A 22,294-nucleotide genomic window follows, 5' to 3' on the forward strand; every position below is an offset into this window, starting at 1 on the left:
TGTCAAAATGATCCAAATGTCCTCTGCAAAATCACAGCAAAATATGTGATGTTTGTATTCAAAATAGGTGCCAGAAATGTACAAGTGTATTATATTAACTGGTTTGTGACAAGATTGTGTGACAAAACAGGCAGTATGTAAGGTCCATGGAGGGTGCAAGTCACACATGAAAACATTGCACAATGAGCCAGGAACTTACTCAGTACAAGAAATATACACATTTTACACAATTTTCATATTTAGTCTCTGCCTGTTGGTCATTGTAATTAAGACCTGGAATAATGATTGTAGCCTTGTTCACTGTGAGGCCAATAACCACACCAACATAACATCGCTCTCTTCAGGTGTGTAACAACCATGGATGTAGATGAGATGATTGCCTTTAAAAGGTCCAACATGTGAAGCTTTTTCCTACATTATACCTTCATAGTATATCACAGCACATTACTTACTACAGATAGAAATAAAATGGTTTCCATATTTGTAAGTAAAAATAAATGAATTCTCTGTCAGTGACTCTTTGTATCACAACGAGTACTATGGAACCCAACATTGCCAATTTTCCTGCGCACCTCTCTAGGGTGTTCTTACGGCTCCCCCGAATACCGTATAAGCTTTTAGAACAGATACTGCAGCAGAGGTCTTCACCTATGGCAGCTGTCTTTCACGTAGAGATGGATATTCTCCCTGTTACTCAGATGCCCCCAGAACTTACACTCAGTAGTAAAAGTTTATATAGGGGACACTGGATCGCTACTCAGGGGGGAGCGCAAGAACCAACCAGAGCCAGGCCAGGGGTCAAAAGGTCAGAAGCAGACAGGGAGAGTCTCAATTTGGACAAAAGAGTCAGGGGCTCACAGGAAACAAGGGTAGTTTAGGTATAAAGGCCAAAGGGTCAAGGGCAGGTAGCCAACAAGGATAGTTCAGATAACAAGCCAAAAGTTTAGATAACAGATGATCAAACAGCAGATTCAGAGCAGCACAGAAATTTACAAGGCAAAGGACACTAGAACCTTTTAAGTAAAGAAGGGCCAATCAGAAGGGTGAGCAAGGAGCACACCACTGATAACACATAGAAGACTGCAATCATGTGAGTGTAGTCTCAACCACGCAGCCCGGCTGTCTGTTAAACAATCGGGACCAAAACCAGGTGACCTTTGGTAGGACAGGAGCCGTTGTAATTAGCACGGCATCTCGTGACAGGTGCAAGGCAAACTCTGTGAGGTTACATTGCTGCGGAGTCCCCACACAACCATTCCAGAGGCACTCCGCTGCACTCCCTAATTGTCTTCTGCAGTAACTGTGAGGAGCACTACTAAATAGTTTAATAAGGGGGGATATCAACAAAGTTGGGTACATTTGTAATGTAATTTAGTATTAGACCTGGTGCTCCAAGTGACTCCCTTATAAACAAAATCCCTTAGTACAGTGCATTCTAAATAATAGCTTCCATAATTGTATATTTAGGATTATTACTGGTTTCATTTATCTTTTCACTGGTAGATACATTATTATGTGATATTCATTTTAATATTGATTTCTCAAAAATAGCAGCGCTTGTTACATTGAATGAGATTATTCAGGACTTACTGCACCTTGTACGGCAAATTTGAGCTCTTTGACGTCAGTGACTGTGCTCCGCTTGTCTTGGGTCTTCTTTTCAGTTCTTCGGTTACTTCTCCTTTTTTTGGTCTCCCCCCAGAGGTTTGATCCACCGTGCATGCTCGGGATATTGAGAATACCGATTCCTTCCAGGGAGATATTCCCCAGGTCCATCTGAATGCCGTCACACTGCAAGGAACAAATACGTTATCTTTCACAATCTTTTCAATGTCAACAATTTGCAAAAAGTATCCAATAGATGATCGGTTTCATTTTTTAGGATCTATACACCCCCAGCTGTTATATTACATGGAGACTGTGCTACTGCGGCTTAAAGGTGCAATCCCACAGACACGTCTGAAGCTGAAGTCATTTTTCCAGGAGGCTCTATCTATAACTTACTGTTACCTTTGCAAAACAACTTTGTGGGACACATTTATGTGGCTGCCACTGTAAAGAAGTGTCTCTTAACTGGAAACATTTGGTTTCTGCTTGTTCCCAGAAGAGTGTAACTTGAGCTCGTACTCTGAGACAGTCAGTCACCAGACTCCCCAGAGGTCATGTGAAGAATGTGGTGTGGGGGGGAGTTTGCTAGTTTCCAAGTCTCTCTGTACATTACATCATTTGTCATGCGACAGTGGTTGCCATGGTAATATCATGACATTGCCCATTGATAACAGCTTGAAGCAAACAAAAAAGGAAAATGAACAACTACATGGGTCTTCTATATTTATGTTAGAGACAAACCTCAAAATGTACCTTTAATATAATTTGGACTGTTATCTTTCCTGCACCCCCTCCATTATCTCTTCTGTCAAATATTGTGAAGACAAATAAAACATGTGGCACTTATTCATTCATGTAATCTCCCCGACATTTACAACAGGATAGCACCACACCACCATGATATCAATTTTTTTTTTTTTTTAAAGTTTTATTTTTGAGAAGGTCAATAATGAGCATCAGTCCAAGACAAAATCTGTTACAATCAGGTTATGCATGTTCAGGGACTAATACAATCATTGTATATCATAATAAAAAGAGTTTTGATATTGACCAAGTTTTAACTATAAGAATAGAAGAAAGAAGAGACAGAAAAGAGAGGATAGTCAGAGAAAAGTGGGCAAGATAGATTAGGAGGCGGTGTGGCAGGCCGCCAGAAGAAGAAAAGAAAAAGAAAGCAAAGCAAGAGGTAGAAGAGAAGTGGGGGGGGGGAGGCAGGGGGGGCGGGGGATGGTAGCAGGTTGAGAGGGGATATCAAGTGGAATGTTTTAGAGGAGTCATAGAGCAAAAGGAATTTGGATTTGAAAAAATGACATCCACGGCTCCCAGACTTTGTTGAATGATTTAGAGGTATTGCGCAGTATGCATGTCATAAACTCCATTTTGTATGAGTGCCAAACTCTATTAATAATGGTCTGAATAGTAGGCGAGGAGGGTTGTTTCCAATTAGTGGCAATTTGACACAGTGCTGCAGAAACTATGTGGCGGAACATTTTTGTTTGATGTTTAGTTGCGGATGGAATCCCAAGTGGGAGAAGGAAAAACCTGGGAGAAATTGGGATGTCAATCTGTAGAATCCGAGACGCAAAGTTCCGTAGTTCCAACCAGAATGGGGCAAGCTTGGGGCATTGCCACCAAATATGGAGGACATGATATCAATTTTTAACGCATTCAAAGTACCCCATTAGCATTTATATTTGATTGTATCATATATGACTTTGTTATTGTCTATTTTATGTGGCCAGGTGAGTTCTGGGTAATTTCAGGGAGGGTACTTGTCACATGTCCCACAGAGGGGCTGCAGTGCCCTGTCCCACCAGGAGACAGGACGTCTTAACCAGTTGGCAGCCAGATTCTGTGGAAAAGTAATGGAAGGGTTTAAAATGTGAGTCACTAAGTCTTTATACAGACCCCCCCTTGTACTGGCTGTGACCAGCTAGACAGTCCGGAGACATACCAGCAGGAGGGCTGTGGATGTGTGGGTTTATGGAAAGACAGCCCAGTAACAACGCTCTTATGACAGCTGCCAATACCTGTGAGGTCCTCTATTCAAGACCACCCTGGTCCAGCACCCATGACTGTGGGAACCAAACTGGATATAAAAAGGAAGGGTCCTGGCTGAGGGGTTGTAGTCTACTTGGAGCAGTCCACACATTGAAGTTTTGGCTTCAGCTAGAATGAGAAACTTGTTATCGCTCTTGGAGAAAATATTTTGATTCCTGTTGCTCGGTGAACCTGCAGGAGCAGGGAGACCTTGAGCTTGTCTCCTACCACGCTGGTAGAGGTGAGAATAGCTGGCCTAATGACCTGGATTGAGGGACAAGAGAACTAAGATGATTGCGGTTGTGTTCTTGGGCTAGTAGGGTAAGGGAGAGGGAGTGTGCCAGTAAATCTGCCTGGTATATAGTTTCTAGCGTTTGCATTTTTGCACAATAAATGTACAGTTGTACTTTCTAACTGTTGTTGCCTGACTTAGAACCCATAATAGGTAGCGGGCGCATCACGTGGCACATAAGGTACGTCTCATTGGCCAGCCAACATTAAGTGCATGCAAGCGGGCCAAAACTAAACCTGGTATCTTCACAGACATTTGTTAGCATAATGTCCCTTCAAGCACTTAATAAGCATGTAAAGCAACTGTTTGTCATTATAATACAACAAAGTCTGTGCTTTACTAAGTTTAATGATGTACTATGCCCACCAGGGCTAGTGATGTAACAGTAGCTCAAATAACTGCATCCTCATCTTTCTGTGCAGTATTAGATCCCATTAGAACACTGTCAAAAATATGTTGGAGGAGCTTCAGCTCTCTGTAATGAAGTGGGGAGATAAAACATTACTTTTTAACATAGCTGCAGTGGAAATCCCCCACTAGGAGTCAACCCGAAGATCATGACCACAGCATGGAGACTGCCACGGGTCTCGCCGTGTCGTGTGAATAAGAGAATCCTTGCATGGTGAATAGTATAGTGTTATTTACCAGGAGCTAGTAAAATGGGGAGTATCGCTAGAGTACTTGGCAGTACTGAATAAGGTATATAGTCGTGTTCACCTCCCCCTCTTTCCAAAAGAACATGTGGAGACAACCAAAAATCAAGTTAGAAAGGTTTAGAGTTGAACCACACGGTTATGTTTGGGGAGGGGTTCTCAACTAACGGTATTATACCCCAGTTCTGGATTGTCACCAGGACAGGCCATAGGGTGGCCTGATGATTGTACACAGTAAATGTGGCCATTGGATCTTATATTAACTGGCATATTATTCATGTCCGGTGGATGCATTTGGTTTGCACTGCACAGCCCTTCCCTTATTAATGAAAGGCTGTGGCCATACCCTCTCCCCTACTTGGTGTCGTGTCTATAAGCGAGAGATTATTAATGGATAGCGGGACAGAGGGGCACAGAATGTACCCGTCCAAGGTCAGGTTGGGGGAAACACTGAACTGTATATTTAACCTCTCTGCGTCTTAGCTGAATATGTCATTTTTGCAGCAGAGTGGTCCTTTAAATATCAGCAGCAACCATAACACATAATGAACAGCAACACACCTGAATACCAGGTTAATTATAGACTGAAGATCATTGTAATCAAAGCGCCAGGAAGAATTCTGATAGTTAGAGATGCATTTAGGGAAATGTTCAACAGAATGTTCTGTTCAACAAGGAAATACTGTTACTTCCTCAATCTCCCAATACATTAGTATTATTGATAAGAGATGATGAGCTATTCCAGAGCTGTAGCATAAATAAAACATATGAAAGGGTTGAAGAGATGATGCACATTAATGTCAGTTTTGCAGCTCCGTACTGCCATGGGTAACAGTGTGACGATAGACAGAGGTAAATATGTATAAATATGGTATGGATCATATACGTACAAGTTTCCACTAGACAGCACCAGATGATTTTCTTTTTTCCCTACAATTCAGTAGGACAACATGGTTCTAAAGGATTTTGTCATTCAAGTTTAATAATATTGCCCCCTCCCCTCGTCACAGACCTGATAACTACCCCTGGTATCCAGCCTACTGGAATGTGACTGTAATAAGATGAACACAGGGACAAACGAAGGATTTGTAGAAGGGGATTTGCACACCACACCGCCAGTGGGTGTGACCAGCATGCATGGGGGCGGGCTATAATATTAGATAGTGCTTGGCTGCTCTCCAAATCTTCCTATCCCCATAAAATACATGGGCAATGCTGCTTGCACTACTGTTAGGTGCACACATCTCTCCCTTTTCAAGCAGAGCCGTGTGAAGCGGGAGCAGAGTCCAGCCACCTCAATTATACAGTGCCCCAGGCTTGGAGGGAGGTTTCCAGGCACTAGGAAACCCCCATCTGTTTGCCTATGGAACACAGGAAGCTGTCTCGTGCACAATGTTTTGGGAAGAAGCTAAATATTGGGAATTATTGTACAAACTGCACATAACAAATACATTCTGCCTTTCCCCCCCCAAAGTCTGTCCCCGCCTTATGCTAGTGAGGCCCTGTAAAGTGAACACAACCTAACTCCCTCCTCATCTCCCACTTAGCAAGTGACTGGTATAGTACAAAGGTAGATATGAAACACCCAAAGTTGAACTCTTAGTTAGTCCCAGAGAGGTTGGCTCAGTTACTAGGTGCCGACTGCCCAGTTGTGGCCTTTCTATCCTATGCGTCACTGACTGACATAGAGTCTGAGGAGGGAGGGGATACACGACAGTGACCTCCGGTGGTAACTGACCCAATAATGCCCCCGTGTGAGGTGGCAGCGTAGAAAGGGTTTTTGCACAGTGTATATGTTGGTGTTCTGCAGTTTGTAGCACAGTGTTGGTGTGAGTACTGTGTGGGATGATGATGTAGTGTACATTGTAGCATGGCCCACACGTGCATGCATATAATGCGGCTTAGAGATGCATGCATTCTCCTCCAACCAGACATGAGAATGTGAGCTCCCGGCAATGAGAGATTTTCTAGTAAAGCTCTTCTATGGCAACGATAATAGAAAACCAGTAAACTTTGTTTCCACTGATCAGCAAGGATCCATCATGATTTACATTAAGGTGAAAACACAATTTAATGCATCTCCAAGTTAGACATAAACTCTGTATAGTATAGGAGATATTTAATAGATATTTTCCAATGTAAACTCTTTTTTTAATAGAAATGGTTAAAAACTCAAAACTGTCCAGTGAATTTAATATTAAGGACCACCATAAACAAGTCTGGTTTTGGTGGATCAGGACCATAATGTATCCCAATTACACCAACTTAGAGACTGTTTAAAGTATATTCCTCCTACTGCTTCATATAGGTCTACCTCCCCTACTATATACATAATTTAATAGTAAATAGCGCTGACGGAAGGTAGAGCATAGAAGCTTCTCTAAAATGTTATCAAGTGCAGAATACATGCCTCTGTTTAGTCTGCTTTATTATAATGATGTAACTACCTTGTTCATAGAAGTTGTGACTTCATTCCAAGGTCACTCAATAAAGTGATACAAATGGGCAGTACGGTGGCTAAGTGGTTAGCACTTCTGCCTCACAGCACTGGGGTCTATCTGTGTGGAGTTTGTATGTTTTCCCCGTGTTTGTGTGGGTTTCCTCTGGGTGCTCCGGTTTCCTCCCACACTCCAAAAACATACTAGTAGCATAATAGTAGGTTAACTGGCTGCTTTCAAATTGACCTTAGTCTGTCTGTGTGTGTGTGTGTGTGTGTGTGTGTGTGTGTGTTAGGAAATTTAGACTGTAAGCCCCAATGGGGCAGGGACTAATGGGAATGAGTTCTCTGTACAGCGCTGCCGAATTAGTGGCGCTATATAAATAAATGGTGATGATGAAGTGAGTGCGGAGGGCGGGCAGAACACTTAGATTGGTAAGTAAAGCGCTGACAGGCTGGCAGGGGTTCTTCCACTTTCCATGTTACTGTAGAAAGAGCGGGCTTATTGGAGAGCAACTCATGTGCGGTGGTTCCTCTTCTATGCATGCTCGTTTGCGCCTCTTGCACGCCTGCGCGGTGAAGTGCCCATTGGGCTTCACAGTGTGTGTGCCAGGACAGGGAGGTGCCCAAGAACGTAGACCCATCCTGGTGGGTGTTTATTGATTACTGGTGATCAGACAAATGCTACTAATAATTGGTTTATAGGATATATAGATAGTTTTAATGCACTATTGATATTTGAAAACATTTACTGATGGTGAAGGAAAATTGGGTGTTTTACGCTTATCTAGAATGAACAACGCAAGGGACTAAATACAGTGGTCATTTCAATATTTGTCTGTATGCAGGCAGCCACTTTGTGGTCTGCAACAATATCTACTATATAAAAGCCTAGTGGCATGTGTCTGTGTGTGGAAAAAAAAAACCAAGCTGCAGCGTCACCTGCTTGGCGAAGTTATACACTAACCTACTAAATTCTTAGTGTGTGTGGGAAAAAAAACTCAGAAAGGGCTGAAATTTGCTGCAGCGCCACCTGCTGGGCGGAGTTATAGACTGACCTACTAAATTCTTAGTTTGTGTGGAAAAGAAAACTCAGAAAGGGCTGAAATTTGGTATACTAAGATGTTTTTAATTTGTTCATTTAATTTGTTAATTGTTAAAAGTGTTTATAAAGATTTAAAAAAAATATATATATATTTCTTGAAGGAGAAGTGACAGTTGGTAGTGGTTGGTGGTTGCCGGGGGTGACAGTGGGGAGTGGATGGTAGTTGCCGGGGGTGACAGAGCGAGAGGAGTGTGATACTCAGGACTGCTGAGAGAGATCCCTGTGTCTGGATAGACATCTGGCTAGATGTGGCGATAAAGATAAAAGATGAGGTGATGGAGAAAAATGATGAGGTGGTGACATGTGGACAAAACCACGTTAAAAAAGGGCGCTTACGTCGGGAAGTAACGCTCTTCCCCTGAGGAGGCCTTGCCTAGCGACAAATGCATGACAAGAACCTTTTTAACACCTTAAGTAGCTTGATTTGACTAGAATGCATGAGTATCATGCACGGGTTAACTTGTATAATATATAGTTCTTATTTCCTAAAGGTTGTATGCTCATTGTTACAGATTCAGATCATATCATAGCTGCCTGTCTAAAATTACACCATAAACAGCACTTAACTCCGGTCGGATTACACGTTGACCACGAGGCAATTTTATTTGGCTGCGTTAATCCAGCCCAAAAGAATAACTTTATTGTTAAACTAGCGCCGATTTTTTATTTAACTTGTGCCGTGAAATAGAGATCGCTTGATAAAGAAATTCTCCTCACGCTTGTGCTAACTTCTATACATTTCAGATAAAGAGATATTAATTTCATAATTAAAAGTAATCTTGTGTAAATACCCTGCAGGCCTCAATGAATCAAACACATACTGTGTGTCAAGCTTCCTACCGTTTTCAAGTGGAATGCACTGGCTGGATAATTAGATAGTACACATTTTCTAACCTTATTTGCATGCATATTATATTTTTTGCACACTGACAAGCAGCAGTAACAACAAAAGTCAGATTACCGCAGGGAATTCCCACAAAGAAGTCTTCATTCCTTATAATTTACAGCCTAAATTAAAATAATTTGATCTTTGACAAGGATGAAATGTCAGACAGCATGGGGTCCTCAACAAGCCACGGCCTGTGGATTCTGAAATCTGCCTAATTTATGTCAGTCACTTCATAATACATATTTAAGTATTACACACAAAAAAGATAATAAATATGCAATCTGGCACCTTTGGTATTTTCCTGCTGTTAATTTATAAAGGTCTGGAGTCCCCAAACCGGCTGAAATCATTTAAATAAGTGGAGGCGCAGAGAATAGGGGTGAGAATGGTATCGGCTGCTATTTTCACTCAATATTGAGCACAGCGGGGGGTACAATGAGACAATTATTCGACTCTGCATCAGAACCCAATTGTGACTGGTTAGACTAGCTAGTTTTCACAATTAGCGAGAGGACCTCTAATTAACACCACGCACACAAAGATTAGTGTGCACTTTTGGTAGACCAGTGACAAGTGGCAAAGGGGTGATGATGGGGTGAGAGGAACATACAGGATCTTCTAAAATCCTCAGCGGCGATGTATATGGACGTGTTGCTAAGTTAAAGAGGATGTATAATTGTGATACATTGTTACACACATGCACACTCACACACACACATAAAAAATATCTCTATCTACAGTGTCTTTAGCTTTTGAGTGTTCAAACTCTCTCCACGCATCCAAAGAAATCTCAAATGGCTAAAGCTTCAGCATAGGACTTCAGAAAGTTTTAATCTTAAGGACAAGCAGCATCATTTTCTAAATATAGATATGGGACCTTCTATCACAGAGTCTCAGTAACTGGAACGGTACATAAACCAGACAGCAAGAAAAGCAAAAAATATGACAATGTGTTTCATACACATGGATATGATTTCTGAGTGCACTCGATGCTTAGCGAATGATTTCCATGTTACGTGAGGTTAAACCTAATGACTGATGTCTGGTATTTGTCTCTCACAGTTAGTTCCACTAACAGTCCCACAAACATTAGATCAGTGGTCAGGGAACAGGGGTAAATTACCCCAAATGGGATAACAATGAAATTCCTGGGGGTAATGCTGCCGATTCACATGCTGTCAGTTGGATTGTAGACCCCTTTAAATGTGAAATTGCTGTTGTACCAGAAGAGCCTCAAGGGTTGGCAGAGGCACTTCTTGAGCTTCGATGCAATAATGAAGCACGTATTGTATTTGAAAACAAAGCAGATCTGTCATATTTTTGGATGTCAACAGCTGCAAAGACATTCAGAATTGCACACGAGGAGGCAGTCAAAAAGTTGCTGCCTTTTGCAACAACCTACCTTTGCGAACAAGAATTTTCCACTCTAACGAACATAGAAACAAAGCAGAGAAATCGATTGGATGCTGAAGACTGTATCCAAATTGCTCTGACATCAAAATGCCCCAATATTGATGCTCTCGTATCAAAAATGAAGCAACATCATTTCTCCAAAACCTGAAGTTTTGAAGTTGAAGCTTTCAAAGAAATTTTGAATAGATTCAATAAAATTTTGAATTCCAATAATAAATAATATATGATTCCAAACATGCTCTCGTATCTCTCATTCTTAAGAAACCTAATCTCGACCCACTTCTCTCTCGAACTATCGCCTCATATCTCTTCTCCCCTTTGCCTCCAAAATTCTCGAGAGGCTCGTCTGCAGCCGACTCACCTCCTACCTTTCTGAACACTCCCTCCTTGATCGTCTCCAGTCTGGTTTCCGCCCCCTCCACTCCACTGAAACTGCCCTGGCTAAAGTCACCAATGACCTCCTCTCTGCTAAAGCCAGGGGCCACTTCTCCCTTCTCATTCTCCTTGACCTCTCTGCAGCCTTTGACACCGTTGACCACCCCATCCTCCTACACACCCTCCAGTCTTACGGCCTCTCCGGCCCAGTCCTGTCCTGGTTCACCTCTTACATTACTCACCGATCCTTCTCTGTCACCACCTCTGGGTCTCTCTCCCCCCCGTCCACCCTTCCAGTCGGGGTCCCTCAGGGCTCTGTTCTGGGACCCTTACTCTTCTCTCTATACACCTCCTCCCTGGGTGAACTCATCAGCTCCTTTGGCTTCAGCTACCACCTTTACGCTGATGACACTCAACTATACCTCTCCTCTCCTGATCTCTCTCCCTCCCTCCTCTCTAGGGTGTCCGCCTGCCTCTCTGCCATCTCCTCCTGGATGTCCTCTCGATTCCTCAAACTCAACCTCGCCAAAAACTGAGCTCATAGTTTTTCCTCCCTCTCATACCTCATCCCCTTCTGACCTCTCCATCACTGTCGACAACACCTCTATCTTCCCTGTCCCCCAACTTCGCTGCCTCAGTGTCATCCTCGACTCCTCTCTCTCCTTTGGCCCCCACATCCTCTCTTTTGCTAAATTCTGTCGCTTCCAGCTGCGTAACATCGCTCGCATCCGGCCCTTCCTCTCCCAAGATGCCACCAAATGCCTTATTCATTCTCTGATCATCTCCCGCCTGGACTACTGCAACCTCCTCCTCACTGACCTCCCCCACTCTCATCTCGCTCCCCTTTGATCTGTTCTTAACACTGCCGCTAGGCTTATTTTCCTTTCTCGCCGCTCCTCTTCTTTCTCCCCCCTCTACCTAGCCCTTCACTGGCTCCCATTCCCCTTCAGAATCCTCTTTAAGCTCCTCACACTCACCTACAAGGCCCTCACCAACTCCACTGCGCCCCACATCTCCACCCTTCTCTCTATTCATGCTCCATCCCGCCCTCTCCGTTCTGCCTCTGACCGTCGCCTCTCTTCCCCCTATAACCTCCTCCCATGCGCGTATCCAAGACTTCGCCCACGCTGCCCACCTCCACTGGAACAAGCTCCCTCCCTCCATCAGAACTTCCCCTAATCTGTCCAATTTCAAACGGGCCCTAAAAACTCACCTTTTTCTTAAAGCCTTTCTGTCTCCCACTTAACTTCCTACCTTATCTTCTGCCTCCGTTCCCCTACTCTCCCTCTCTCCCCTGCGTCTCTCTGTCTGTCCACCCCTCCCCTTAGATTGTACGCTCCTCTGAGCAGGACCATCTCTCCTCCTGTTTCCCCCACTTCTAACTCTGCTCTCCAGCTACTTAGCCCTCCTTCTCGAGAGTCCTCCACCCCACGTCCTCTCTCGCTCCCTTCTCCCCCCTGGGGGTCTCCCTGTCTTCCGCACCCTCCTTCTTGGGCCCCGTCATTTGCGGATCCTCCCTCCCCCTTCCCCGCCCTCTCTAGCTGTGCATTGAGCTTATTGAGTTACTGTGCTTACTGTTTACTGTACTGTGCTGTCTCCCATTGTATTGTAATTTGTTTGTCCCTGTACGGCGCTACGGACACCTTGTGGCGCCTTATAAATAAAAATTAATAATAATAATAATAATTTCCTTCCTTTCAAATCAAGGGGGCAACGTTGGTGTATCTAAATATATTTTGGGGTAAAAAGTAAAAAGTTCCCTGACCCCTGCATTAGAGCATTCAGTTGTGTGTGGCTGAACATGTCGGTCACTAACGTTAAAGTCCATGTGATAGTATTACATATTGTGAAACACGAATGGGTGACAAAGGGTAGAAATTGGCTCGATGCATTATAGATCCCCAGGTTGTAAAATAGGAAGAAAAAGAATTTAGCAAGAGTTAACTTGAGTTAATATACATTGGTTATGTGTTATTAGCCAAAGAGTATAGGGGTTCAGGGAGGGGCTCAGCTGGGGAAGACTTATAAGGAAAGGGGTGTCAAGAAATTTAGGGGGTACTGCCTGGTCAGGCAGGACCCAGCTAGTGAACCAAAATGGGGTAGGTTCGGGTTCCACCGCCTAGTAGTGTCTGAATGTTTTAGCTCAATAGAATTCAGTATCTCTGGGAATGGCTCACGGCTGATTGGTCTTGCTTTTATTTGCCACCATTTTTAATTCCATTCTCAAATAAACTTGTGACCGTCCATTTGGCAAACAAGTGTCTTGTGCCGTTATTCATTTAGGTAAGATAACTCTTGGTAAGTGCAATAAAGTAAAAGTATGGGGAAAGTATATGTTATCATTTGTTCATTCCTGTGTTGTTATCTCATTAGTCCACTGCTTAGTTCTCCAGGAAGTCATACCTGGAAAATTAAAAGTTTTAAAAGAACAAACATCTCACGAATGTAGGTAGCCCACAGTGTTTTACTAGTTATTGGGAAATAAATATGTACAAAAGGCATTTCTAGGAATATCATTCTGATTTTCCTTTCTGATAGTGTCTTCTTGGTGTTACTTTTTGTAAGGTGGATTTAATTAGGTTTCACAGAAGCACAAGAGGTATGTCACGGCAGCACAGTTAACTGCTGTTGTGGGAGTCCATGGCCTGTCCATTTGTGTTATTGTATAAGGTAGGATAGAGCTACACGTGAAAGAGTCAAAGTCATGATGTCATACCTCCCAAGTGTCCCAATAGTCCCAGTTTTAGGAGAGTGTCCTGACTTCCGGAAGGTCATGACGGGCATAGGTGTTTTAAAATCAGGGGAGGAGGGCAGAGACAGTCCAGCATTTCAGAAACTTTAGACATACCACTGGGAACTTGAAACGCCACAATGTGGCGCAGCCAAACACCCCACCATGGCGTGATCATGCCCCATTTGTAGAGACGTGTGTTGATTAACAAATTAAAACGTTGAGAGAAATGTGATTTTAGAAGGGAAATGGAGGCAGCATCAAGTCACAGACTGAGAGTTATATAGTGGAAGGAACAGGGTCCCCCAGCAGCACAGAGTATATCAGGAGTTGAGTGATTTGTTAGTGAGGACAGGGCTGTATGTGACAAAAGCAGGATAATAATGTGAGGAGGGGAACAGAGGCAGCAAGAAGTCACAGACTGAGAGTTATATAGTGGAAGGAGCAGGGTCCCCAGCAGCACAGAGTATATCAGGAGTTGAGTGATGTGTTAGTGAGGACAGGGATGCATGTGACAAAAGCATGATAATAATGTGAGAAGGGGAATGGAGGCAGCAGGAAGCCACAGACTAATAGTTATATAGTGGAAGGAGCAGGGTCCCCCAGCAGCACAGAGTATATCAGGAGATGAGTGAAGTGTTAGTGAGGACAGGGCTGCATGTGACAGAAGCAGGATAATAATGTGAGGAGGGGAATGGAGGCAGCAGAAAGCCACAGACTGAGAGTTATATACTGTAAGGAGCAGGTTCCCCCAGCAGCACAGAGTATATCAAGAGATGAGTGAAGTGTTAGTGAGGACAGGGCTGCATGTGACAGAAGCAGGATAATAATGTGAGGTGGGGAATGGAGGCAGCAGGAAGCCACAGACTGAGAGTTATATACTGTAAGGAGCAGGGTCCCCCAGCAGCACAGAGTATATCAAGAGATGAGTGAAGTGTTAGTGAGGACAGGGCTGCATGTGACAGAAGCAGGATAATAATGTGAGGAGGGGAAAGGAGGCAGCAGGAAGCTACAGACTGAGAGTTATATAGTGTAAGGAGCAGGGTCCCCCAGCAGCACAGAGTATATCAGGAGATGAGTGATGTATTAGTGAGGACAGGGCTGCATGTGAATTGTGATGTGAGGCACCTATAACGCTGATGCATGAAACAAAGTTCTCAATCTAACCAGTTACTCTAATATTACCTTTGTGCCATTTCATACCATGTAATGTACAGTTTACCTCTTGTAATACAACAATTGATCTTGCCATATACTTACTTCAATTTCAATTGCTTCGTGCAATTTTTTGCAAGTTGCAGAGAATGTCTCAGATGTGCCAAATTCAAAATACCAAAATTTATTCTTCATTCTGAAAGTAAAAAAAAAATAAGTTATGTTTTTTTAATCTCTGATTTTTTTTTCACCCATGTACATTTGTTTGGTATCTGGAGTAAAACAATGGAAGTAACTCAAAAACGTTGCATTTTGTAACATTTTGTTTTGTCCACTTGTCATTATAATTGTTTTATTTATACATACAAAAAATTATATCAAATGGTACAATTCAACCTGAAAAATATACAGTATTAAAATCCCTTTTTATGACATAATGTTACATATGTATATTCATTTTATATAAAAATATATAGTTATATCAGATTATTATTATTATTATTATTATTATTATTATTATTATTATTATTATTATTATTATATCATTTCTTTATATGGTGGCACAAAATTTTGCATTGCACTTTGGGGGAAATAGAGCATAAAATGTTGAGCAACAAGAGACAACGTACATAAGATACCAAGGTAAAAATACAAGAAATGCAAGGAGCATAAATTAGCATGAAATGAAGATAATACTTCATGAGCAAACTGTTGTTTTCAATTTTAGCTATTATGTAAAATTATTATGTAAACTATTATATATGTCTGCTCGGCATACATTTTTATTTAACTTATATAAAAACTAATAGCTGTACTGTACTGTATGTGATTGTTAGACCCCACATACACTGGCGTTAGAAGTATGTTTTTACCAGCATTTTTAAAACTAGTATAAGCATGTAAATTTTTATGAGAATAAAGCACATACATACACCTGCATTTGGGAGCATTTGCGGTGCTGCTGTATCTTTTTGGACGCTACCTACTCTTTACGTGTGATCATGTCAAGTGAATGCAATCCGGGTCAATGGAATGTCCTCCATTAACCACACCCAACCGCAAGAGCAAACGCTCTTTCACTGCATTGAAATACAATCACCTTTTGACATGCGTTGTAACCGGCATTTCATAACGCCATTGGGTAACCATCCTGAACCATTACACACAAATAATTTCATAGGTAATTCCACTGCCTACCAATTATATTAACACAGTGGCTCAGTGGTTAGCACTTCTGCCTTACAGCTCCAGGGTCATGAGTTTGATTCCCGACCATGGCCTTATCTCTGTGGAGTTTGTATGTTCTCCCCGTGTTTGCGTGGGTTTCCTCCGGGTGCTCCGTTTCTTTCTCCCACATTCCAAAAACATACTGGTAGGTTAATTGGCTGCTAACAAAATTGACCCCGGTCTCTCTCTGTCTGTGTGTGTATGTTGGGAAATTTAGACTGAAAGCTCCAATGGGGCAGGGACTGATGTGGGTTAGTTCTCTGTGCAGCGCTGGGGAATTAGTAGCGCTATATAAAGACATGACGATGATAACATTGCTGCTTAGTTTCAATACATATGTATATTATTTTATGAAAATTTTAATGTATTCTTTGTCGGGCAATTGATCGCATAAAATATTGTGGCATTAATTTTTGTGTTAATTTTACAGCATACAACCAATTAGGGCAATTGACACACAGCTACTAGAATACTCATATACACCAGCTAGCCGAGGCAGCAGAATACTACGTAAATATCGTACAGTTACTGGGAGTACTGAATAGGGGGCTGAATATGTCTGTTTTATAAAAAAAAAAAGTGAACTTAATCATATATTGTTACTAAAAGGGAATTTGAGGCATTGTCTCAAATGATTAGTGCACATTATTAAAAACAGCACCATATTTATTTATTTATTTATTTAACTGGTTTGCAATATTAGTATGTTGGCTAAAACAGTGCTATTATACTCTTTTCGTATAATATTAAAGATTAGTCTGCACTTAGCATTATTCATAGACAAATATACCCACTGCTTCGGACTAGTGAAAAGGTGGGCAATATCTATGGGGTCCACTAAAGCCAGCGAGAGAGCCAGTTTTAGAAATGTCCATCAGTGACTTGGGGAATGCGGTTGTTTGGACTTTTTCAGAATTATGACAAAAAGCTTTGAGCAACTTCTGAAAATGGTTAGAAATCAATATTAGAAAAATCAGAAAGTGATTTTGTTTAAACCTAAGGTCTCATCTCTGGAGAACTTGAAGATTTAGTAGGTAAACATGTGATTGTGGAGATGTATGATTTCATATTTTGGAGAGGTCGGGTGTAAATCGTAAAAGAAGTGGTAGATTTTTATTTATTTACTTTCTTTTGAAATAGAGAAAATTTTACTTTGGGTAACAGTACTCTATCATATAAATCACAGCTGATTGGCTGTCTAGGGATATTATTTTTAATGGTTGGCTTGTCAGACAGTTTAGGATCATTATATGCATTTTATTTATGTTGATGTGTGATTGCGTGGTTGAGTAATGTGTCATTTCTCTTGTAATGAGTATATATATTTATTAAAAACAGCAGTTGCTAAAAATAATCTATAACTACGTAACTCACATTGTTAGCAAGTGTTTAAGACATTGTTACTGCAATAAGCAGTGAGAACATATGGAAAAGGACATTGTAGTTAGTCCCTGTAGGACAGAGAGATAACATGATCATTATTACTCATGACGGTCATTAAGGAATCACAATTACTTATCTAAAAAGTGCAAAATGTTCAAATACCTATAGTAACTATAGTAACTAGAGATGCACCAAGTCCCTCGCATAACAATGTACAAATGCAAAACCAAATCTGCAGCCTAATTTGCATGTTAAAATGAAACAAGATTGTATCTGTATTTTTGCTTCTGACAAAGATAACTGTCATTTGTGCATGAAAACCAATTGTAGTATGATTTAGAAACTGCTGGATATACTGCACTTTGTTAATAACCTGTAATCAGAAACCAAAGTTACATTCCCCCCAATTTGTTGTTGTTGTTTTTTTATTTGTTTTTTGCAACAGTATTAACCCTGCCAACAATGTACAGTCTACAATCCTGGATATTCAATGACTAAATACACATAGGGGTAACCTGGTGTCCTGCTCTGGGCAGCCTGAACATTGCTGTGCTTCTTGGATAATATCCCCTCCCACAGGACCAGCCACCTAATGTTATAGGTGATTTAATCCTGCCTAAAAGATGAGGCTACTTTCACAATATTTCCTAGGGCTACGCTAACTTCCTGATTCCACACAGGATAAGGATAGCGGTATATTAACATATTATCCAGGGCCCCAAAAGTCTAGGTATAACATTATATTTAGTGTGTATATTATTTAATAATCACAGGACCTAAAAATCCTTTAAAATAGTTTAAAATTACCACAACATTAAATTGATTATTGCAGAGTGACAAGCAGCTGGCTAGTGCTAAACCATTCATGATATCTTCTCATGAGTGAGTACATTCATGGCCAAAAGTTTTGAGAATTACACAAATATTATTTTTCACAAAGTCTGCTGCCTCAGTTTTTATGATGGCAATTTGCATGTACTCCAGAATGTCTTGAAGAATGATTAGATGAATTGCAATTAATTTCAAAGTCCATCTTTGCCATGACAATGAACTTTATCCAATAAACAACATTCTCACTTCATTTGAGGCCTGCCACAAAAGGAGCAACTGACATCAGGTCAGTGATTCTCTCATTAACACTGATGTGAGTGTTGACGAGGACATGGCTGGAGATCACTCTGCCATGCTGACTGAGTTAGAATAACAGACTGGAAGCTTGAAATTATTGTTCTTCTACTGTTAACCATGGTTAGCTGCAAGGAAACATGTGCAGTCATCTTTGCTTTGCACAAAAAGGGCTTCACAGGCCAGGATATTGCTGCTAGTAAGATTGCACCTAAATCATCCATTTATCGGACCATCAAGAACTTCAAGGAGAGAGGTTCAATAGTTGTGAGGAAGGCTTCAGGGCACCCAAGAAAGTCCAGCAAGCGCCTGGACATTCTCCTAAAGTTGATTCAGTTGCCGGATTGGAGCACCACCAGTGCAGAGCTTGCTCAGGAATGGCAGCAGGCAGGTGTGAGCGAATCTGCACACACAGTGAGGCGAAGACTTTTGGAGGATGGCCTGGTGTCAAGAAGGCCAGCAAAGAAGCCACTTCTCTCCAGGAAAAACATCAGAGACAGACTGATATTCTGCAAAAGGTACAGGGATTGGACTTCTGAGGACTGGGGTAAAATCATTTTCTCTGATGAATTCCCTTTCAGATTGTTTAGGGCATCCGGAAAAACTCTTGTCCGGAGAAGGAAAGGTGAGCGCTACCATCAGTCCTGTGTCATGCCAGCAGTAAAGTATCCTGAGACCATTCATGTGTGGGGTTGCTTCTAAGCCAAGGGAGTGGGCTCACTCACAATTTTGCCTAAGAACACAGCCATGAATAAAGAATGGTATTGAAGTGCCGGAGACCTGTGTCTTCGGAATGACAGCCTGTCTGCATGTTGGTGTCATCGGAAATCTGGGGCTTCGGATTTCAGGTAAGTCTGTTTATATTGCATTCTTTTTTTGTGGAATCAGAATTTTTTTGTAGGCGTCAAGCATATCGGAGTTCTCATCAGTGGTAAAACGTAGCCAACCCCATAAAATGTACTACTGCAAGTACATTCTCTGTTCTTTCTCTCTTTGGAGGCCCATGAACAGATGATCCACTACATATATAAAAATGCAATTATCCCTGTATTTCTGTGAAATTACCTATTATTTGCCAAGTTCCTAGTCCAATTATATTTTGTAAATATTAACCAAAGTAAACATTACATTGAAATGCTTACACACTGAATCAACTTATAACTTATGAAAAGTCTGTGTCAGAATTTTGAATTGGATGGAACTACTAACTGGTACTAACACTACTGTACAAGGAGGTGCGGAGTCTAATGAACCCCCGGTATTCACCAAGGTTGGGTGTGCAGGTCATGGTTATCCAGGACAGTTACCAGTGTAGTAGTGATGCGGGTGGTCAGGACAATCCAGGTCAAGCCAATTGGACAACACAGAACCGAGGGAGATCCAAAGGAATAGGCAGAGTAGCCGCAGTCAAACCAGAAAATCAAGCAAACCAAATGAGGATCCAGGAGAATGGTCAAGGAACACGCCAGGTCAAACAGGAGGTCAATAGCAGGTGAATAACACGTGGAATGTTGGAAGCAGAAAAAGACCTGATACTCTGGCACCCTAATGGTGTCAATCAGGTTTAAATAGAGGTGCAAGGCGAGTGATAGGCCTGTGGTCAGTGATGTTAGAGAGCTCTGGTGGAGAATATATATATATATACAAGTTAACCCGTTCATGATACTCATGCATTCTAGTCAAATCAAGCTACTTAAGGTGTTAAAAAGGTTCTTGTCATGCATTTGGGGCTAGGCCAGTCCTTCTCAGGGGAAGAGCGTTACTTCCCGACGTAAGCGCCCTTTTTTAAAGTGGTTTTGTCCACATGTCACCACCTCATCATTCTTCTCCATCACCTCATCCTTCATCTTCATCGCCACATCCTTAATCTCCATCGTCTTACTGTTCTAAAACCTCTCGATACACGTTTCTGCTAAACACCTTATCGCTGTGCTCAATCAGTCTTCCTTGAAGGGCAGTATTCATAACTTGCACTTTCACATCACTGCCTCTCCGTACTCGTGAAAATGCGACATACAATTGTCCATGACCAAACACAGGCTCTGGTAAATAAAAACCCACACGGTCAAGAGTTTGAGCCCTCAACTGGTAAATTTAGCCTTTACTACTCCTCCCACGGGGGGAAGGGGGGATGATGGAAGTTAACTGACTTCACTATTATAATTTTTTTGTCAAATAATGTCAGTATACCGAATTTCAGGTCAATTGGATGAGCCCTTTCTGAGAAAATAGTTTTTTCCACACACACACACACACACATACACACACTAACACACGCCACTAGGCTTATATATATTAGATATATATATACACACACACGCACACACACACCATATTGCAAGTTTAATATGCTTTAAGTCTGATAATGTCACTCTAGAATGTATGAATTCTTTACATCTCATAAACTGTAAATTTTTCGGTTTGATACTATTAGTCGACCACCATCCATGGAGACCCTTTAAAAAATAATAGCACACAAGCCTCTTATATAGTCTTTTGTGGAGTTGAGCACAAGCTTCGCCTCTAATACTCGGGGACGGTTTAAAACCTACTTATGCATAAGGAACGCTGATGTGTTTGGAAAATTGGACACAGTTCATCGACGAGCATGAATGGGTCTCTTATTAGCCTTGCTTACTATGAGTTTGTTACAGCATGAAAAAGTAAACACAGTTAAGGTTCACTGAGAGAGTGAGGTTTTTAAGAAAGAACGTTCCCTCTAGGTTCTAGCAGGACACATATTTAATTAAACATGTCTAGAGTCAATATATTGCTAACCACAGTAAATTGTGCATCACAGAGAGTTTAACTTTTTCCAGTTATATTTTTTATATATATAATTTATCACTTAGTATCTGTATATACAAATAATATTAACACTAGAAATTGTGTTGTTTTTCATTCTTTCTGCAATTGTTTTTTATTTATATTGAGAATTAATATAAAATCATGTGGAAAGTAGTTACGATTGTACATTTCTCCCTCTTGTTAAATTTATATTTTACTGAAATCTTACTGAGAGAGAGAAAAACCTTTTGTCAAATTTAAAATTTCTAATGAATATTAACTTTTGCAATCGTTTAAAATGCAAAATGGTTTTGTGTCCAGTGAAATATTTCATGAATTCTCAACAAATTTGTTTTCTAAAAATCCATTTTTGACCCAAAAATTGTTTTTTTATAAAAAAGAATTAAATGTCTAAAAAAATGTCAATTTTGAACAACAAATTCAAGAAAAACATTAAAGCAAACTATTTAATATTATTTTTTACCCTTAATATGCCATTTAAATTTTCTGTTTGATTGATTAATAAAAGATTTGTGAATCAATTCTCTGAAAAGAAAACCATTGTCCAACTACCGATCGTTCGTAGAACCAAATTTATTATTTTATTATAACTGTGTATAAGAGAGATACATTCATGACTGAGAAGTGTTTCGCTTAAAATGTTTTGATTGGTATACCAAAGAAGCTATTTACCCTTTTAATAATTGACCACTGGGGAGCATTGTTTTATTTGGATGACATTGTGGCCAAAACAAGCCGAATGTCATTTATAATAACAGCATTCTAATAACAATGTGACTTTAAAGAATAACTTCTATGCGTAGGTTTTTGTGAACTTTATAGAGATAAAGCTAATATGTATATGTTCTCTTTAAAGAGATGATTCACGCAGGCCATTGTAATGGCTAAATACATGTTGTGACATTCTATATATAACCAGCTTCCTGTCTATTTCAAGGCTGCTGGACCAAACAGAATCTGTCTGTTAAGTGACAGACTTGCGACATCCTTAACGGTTCCGGATTCCAAATAGAACTATTATATATGTACAGTTTGTAATGTCTTGTTTAAAAT

General features: G+C 41.0%; 1 protein-coding gene across 4 annotated transcripts in view; it reads right to left on the reverse strand.

Moving 5' to 3' along the window:
* Positions 1 to 22,294, reverse strand: part of DGKB (diacylglycerol kinase beta) — a 411,208-nt gene that overhangs the window by 106,526 nt on the left and 282,388 nt on the right. For all 4 annotated transcript variants that reach the window (XM_075214066.1, XM_075214064.1, XM_075214063.1 and 1 more), the window contains 2 exons: positions 14,804 to 14,894; positions 1,596 to 1,791 (listed from right to left, as the gene is read on the reverse strand). In XM_075214066.1, the coding sequence (XP_075070167.1) occupies positions 1,596 to 1,791; positions 14,804 to 14,894 (287 nt within the window). The remainder of the gene's footprint in view (positions 1 to 1,595; positions 1,792 to 14,803; positions 14,895 to 22,294) is intronic.

The sequence above is a fragment of the Mixophyes fleayi genome, chromosome 5 (assembly GCF_038048845.1).
Source record: "Mixophyes fleayi isolate aMixFle1 chromosome 5, aMixFle1.hap1, whole genome shotgun sequence".
NCBI lineage: Eukaryota > Metazoa > Chordata > Amphibia > Anura > Limnodynastidae > Mixophyes > Mixophyes fleayi.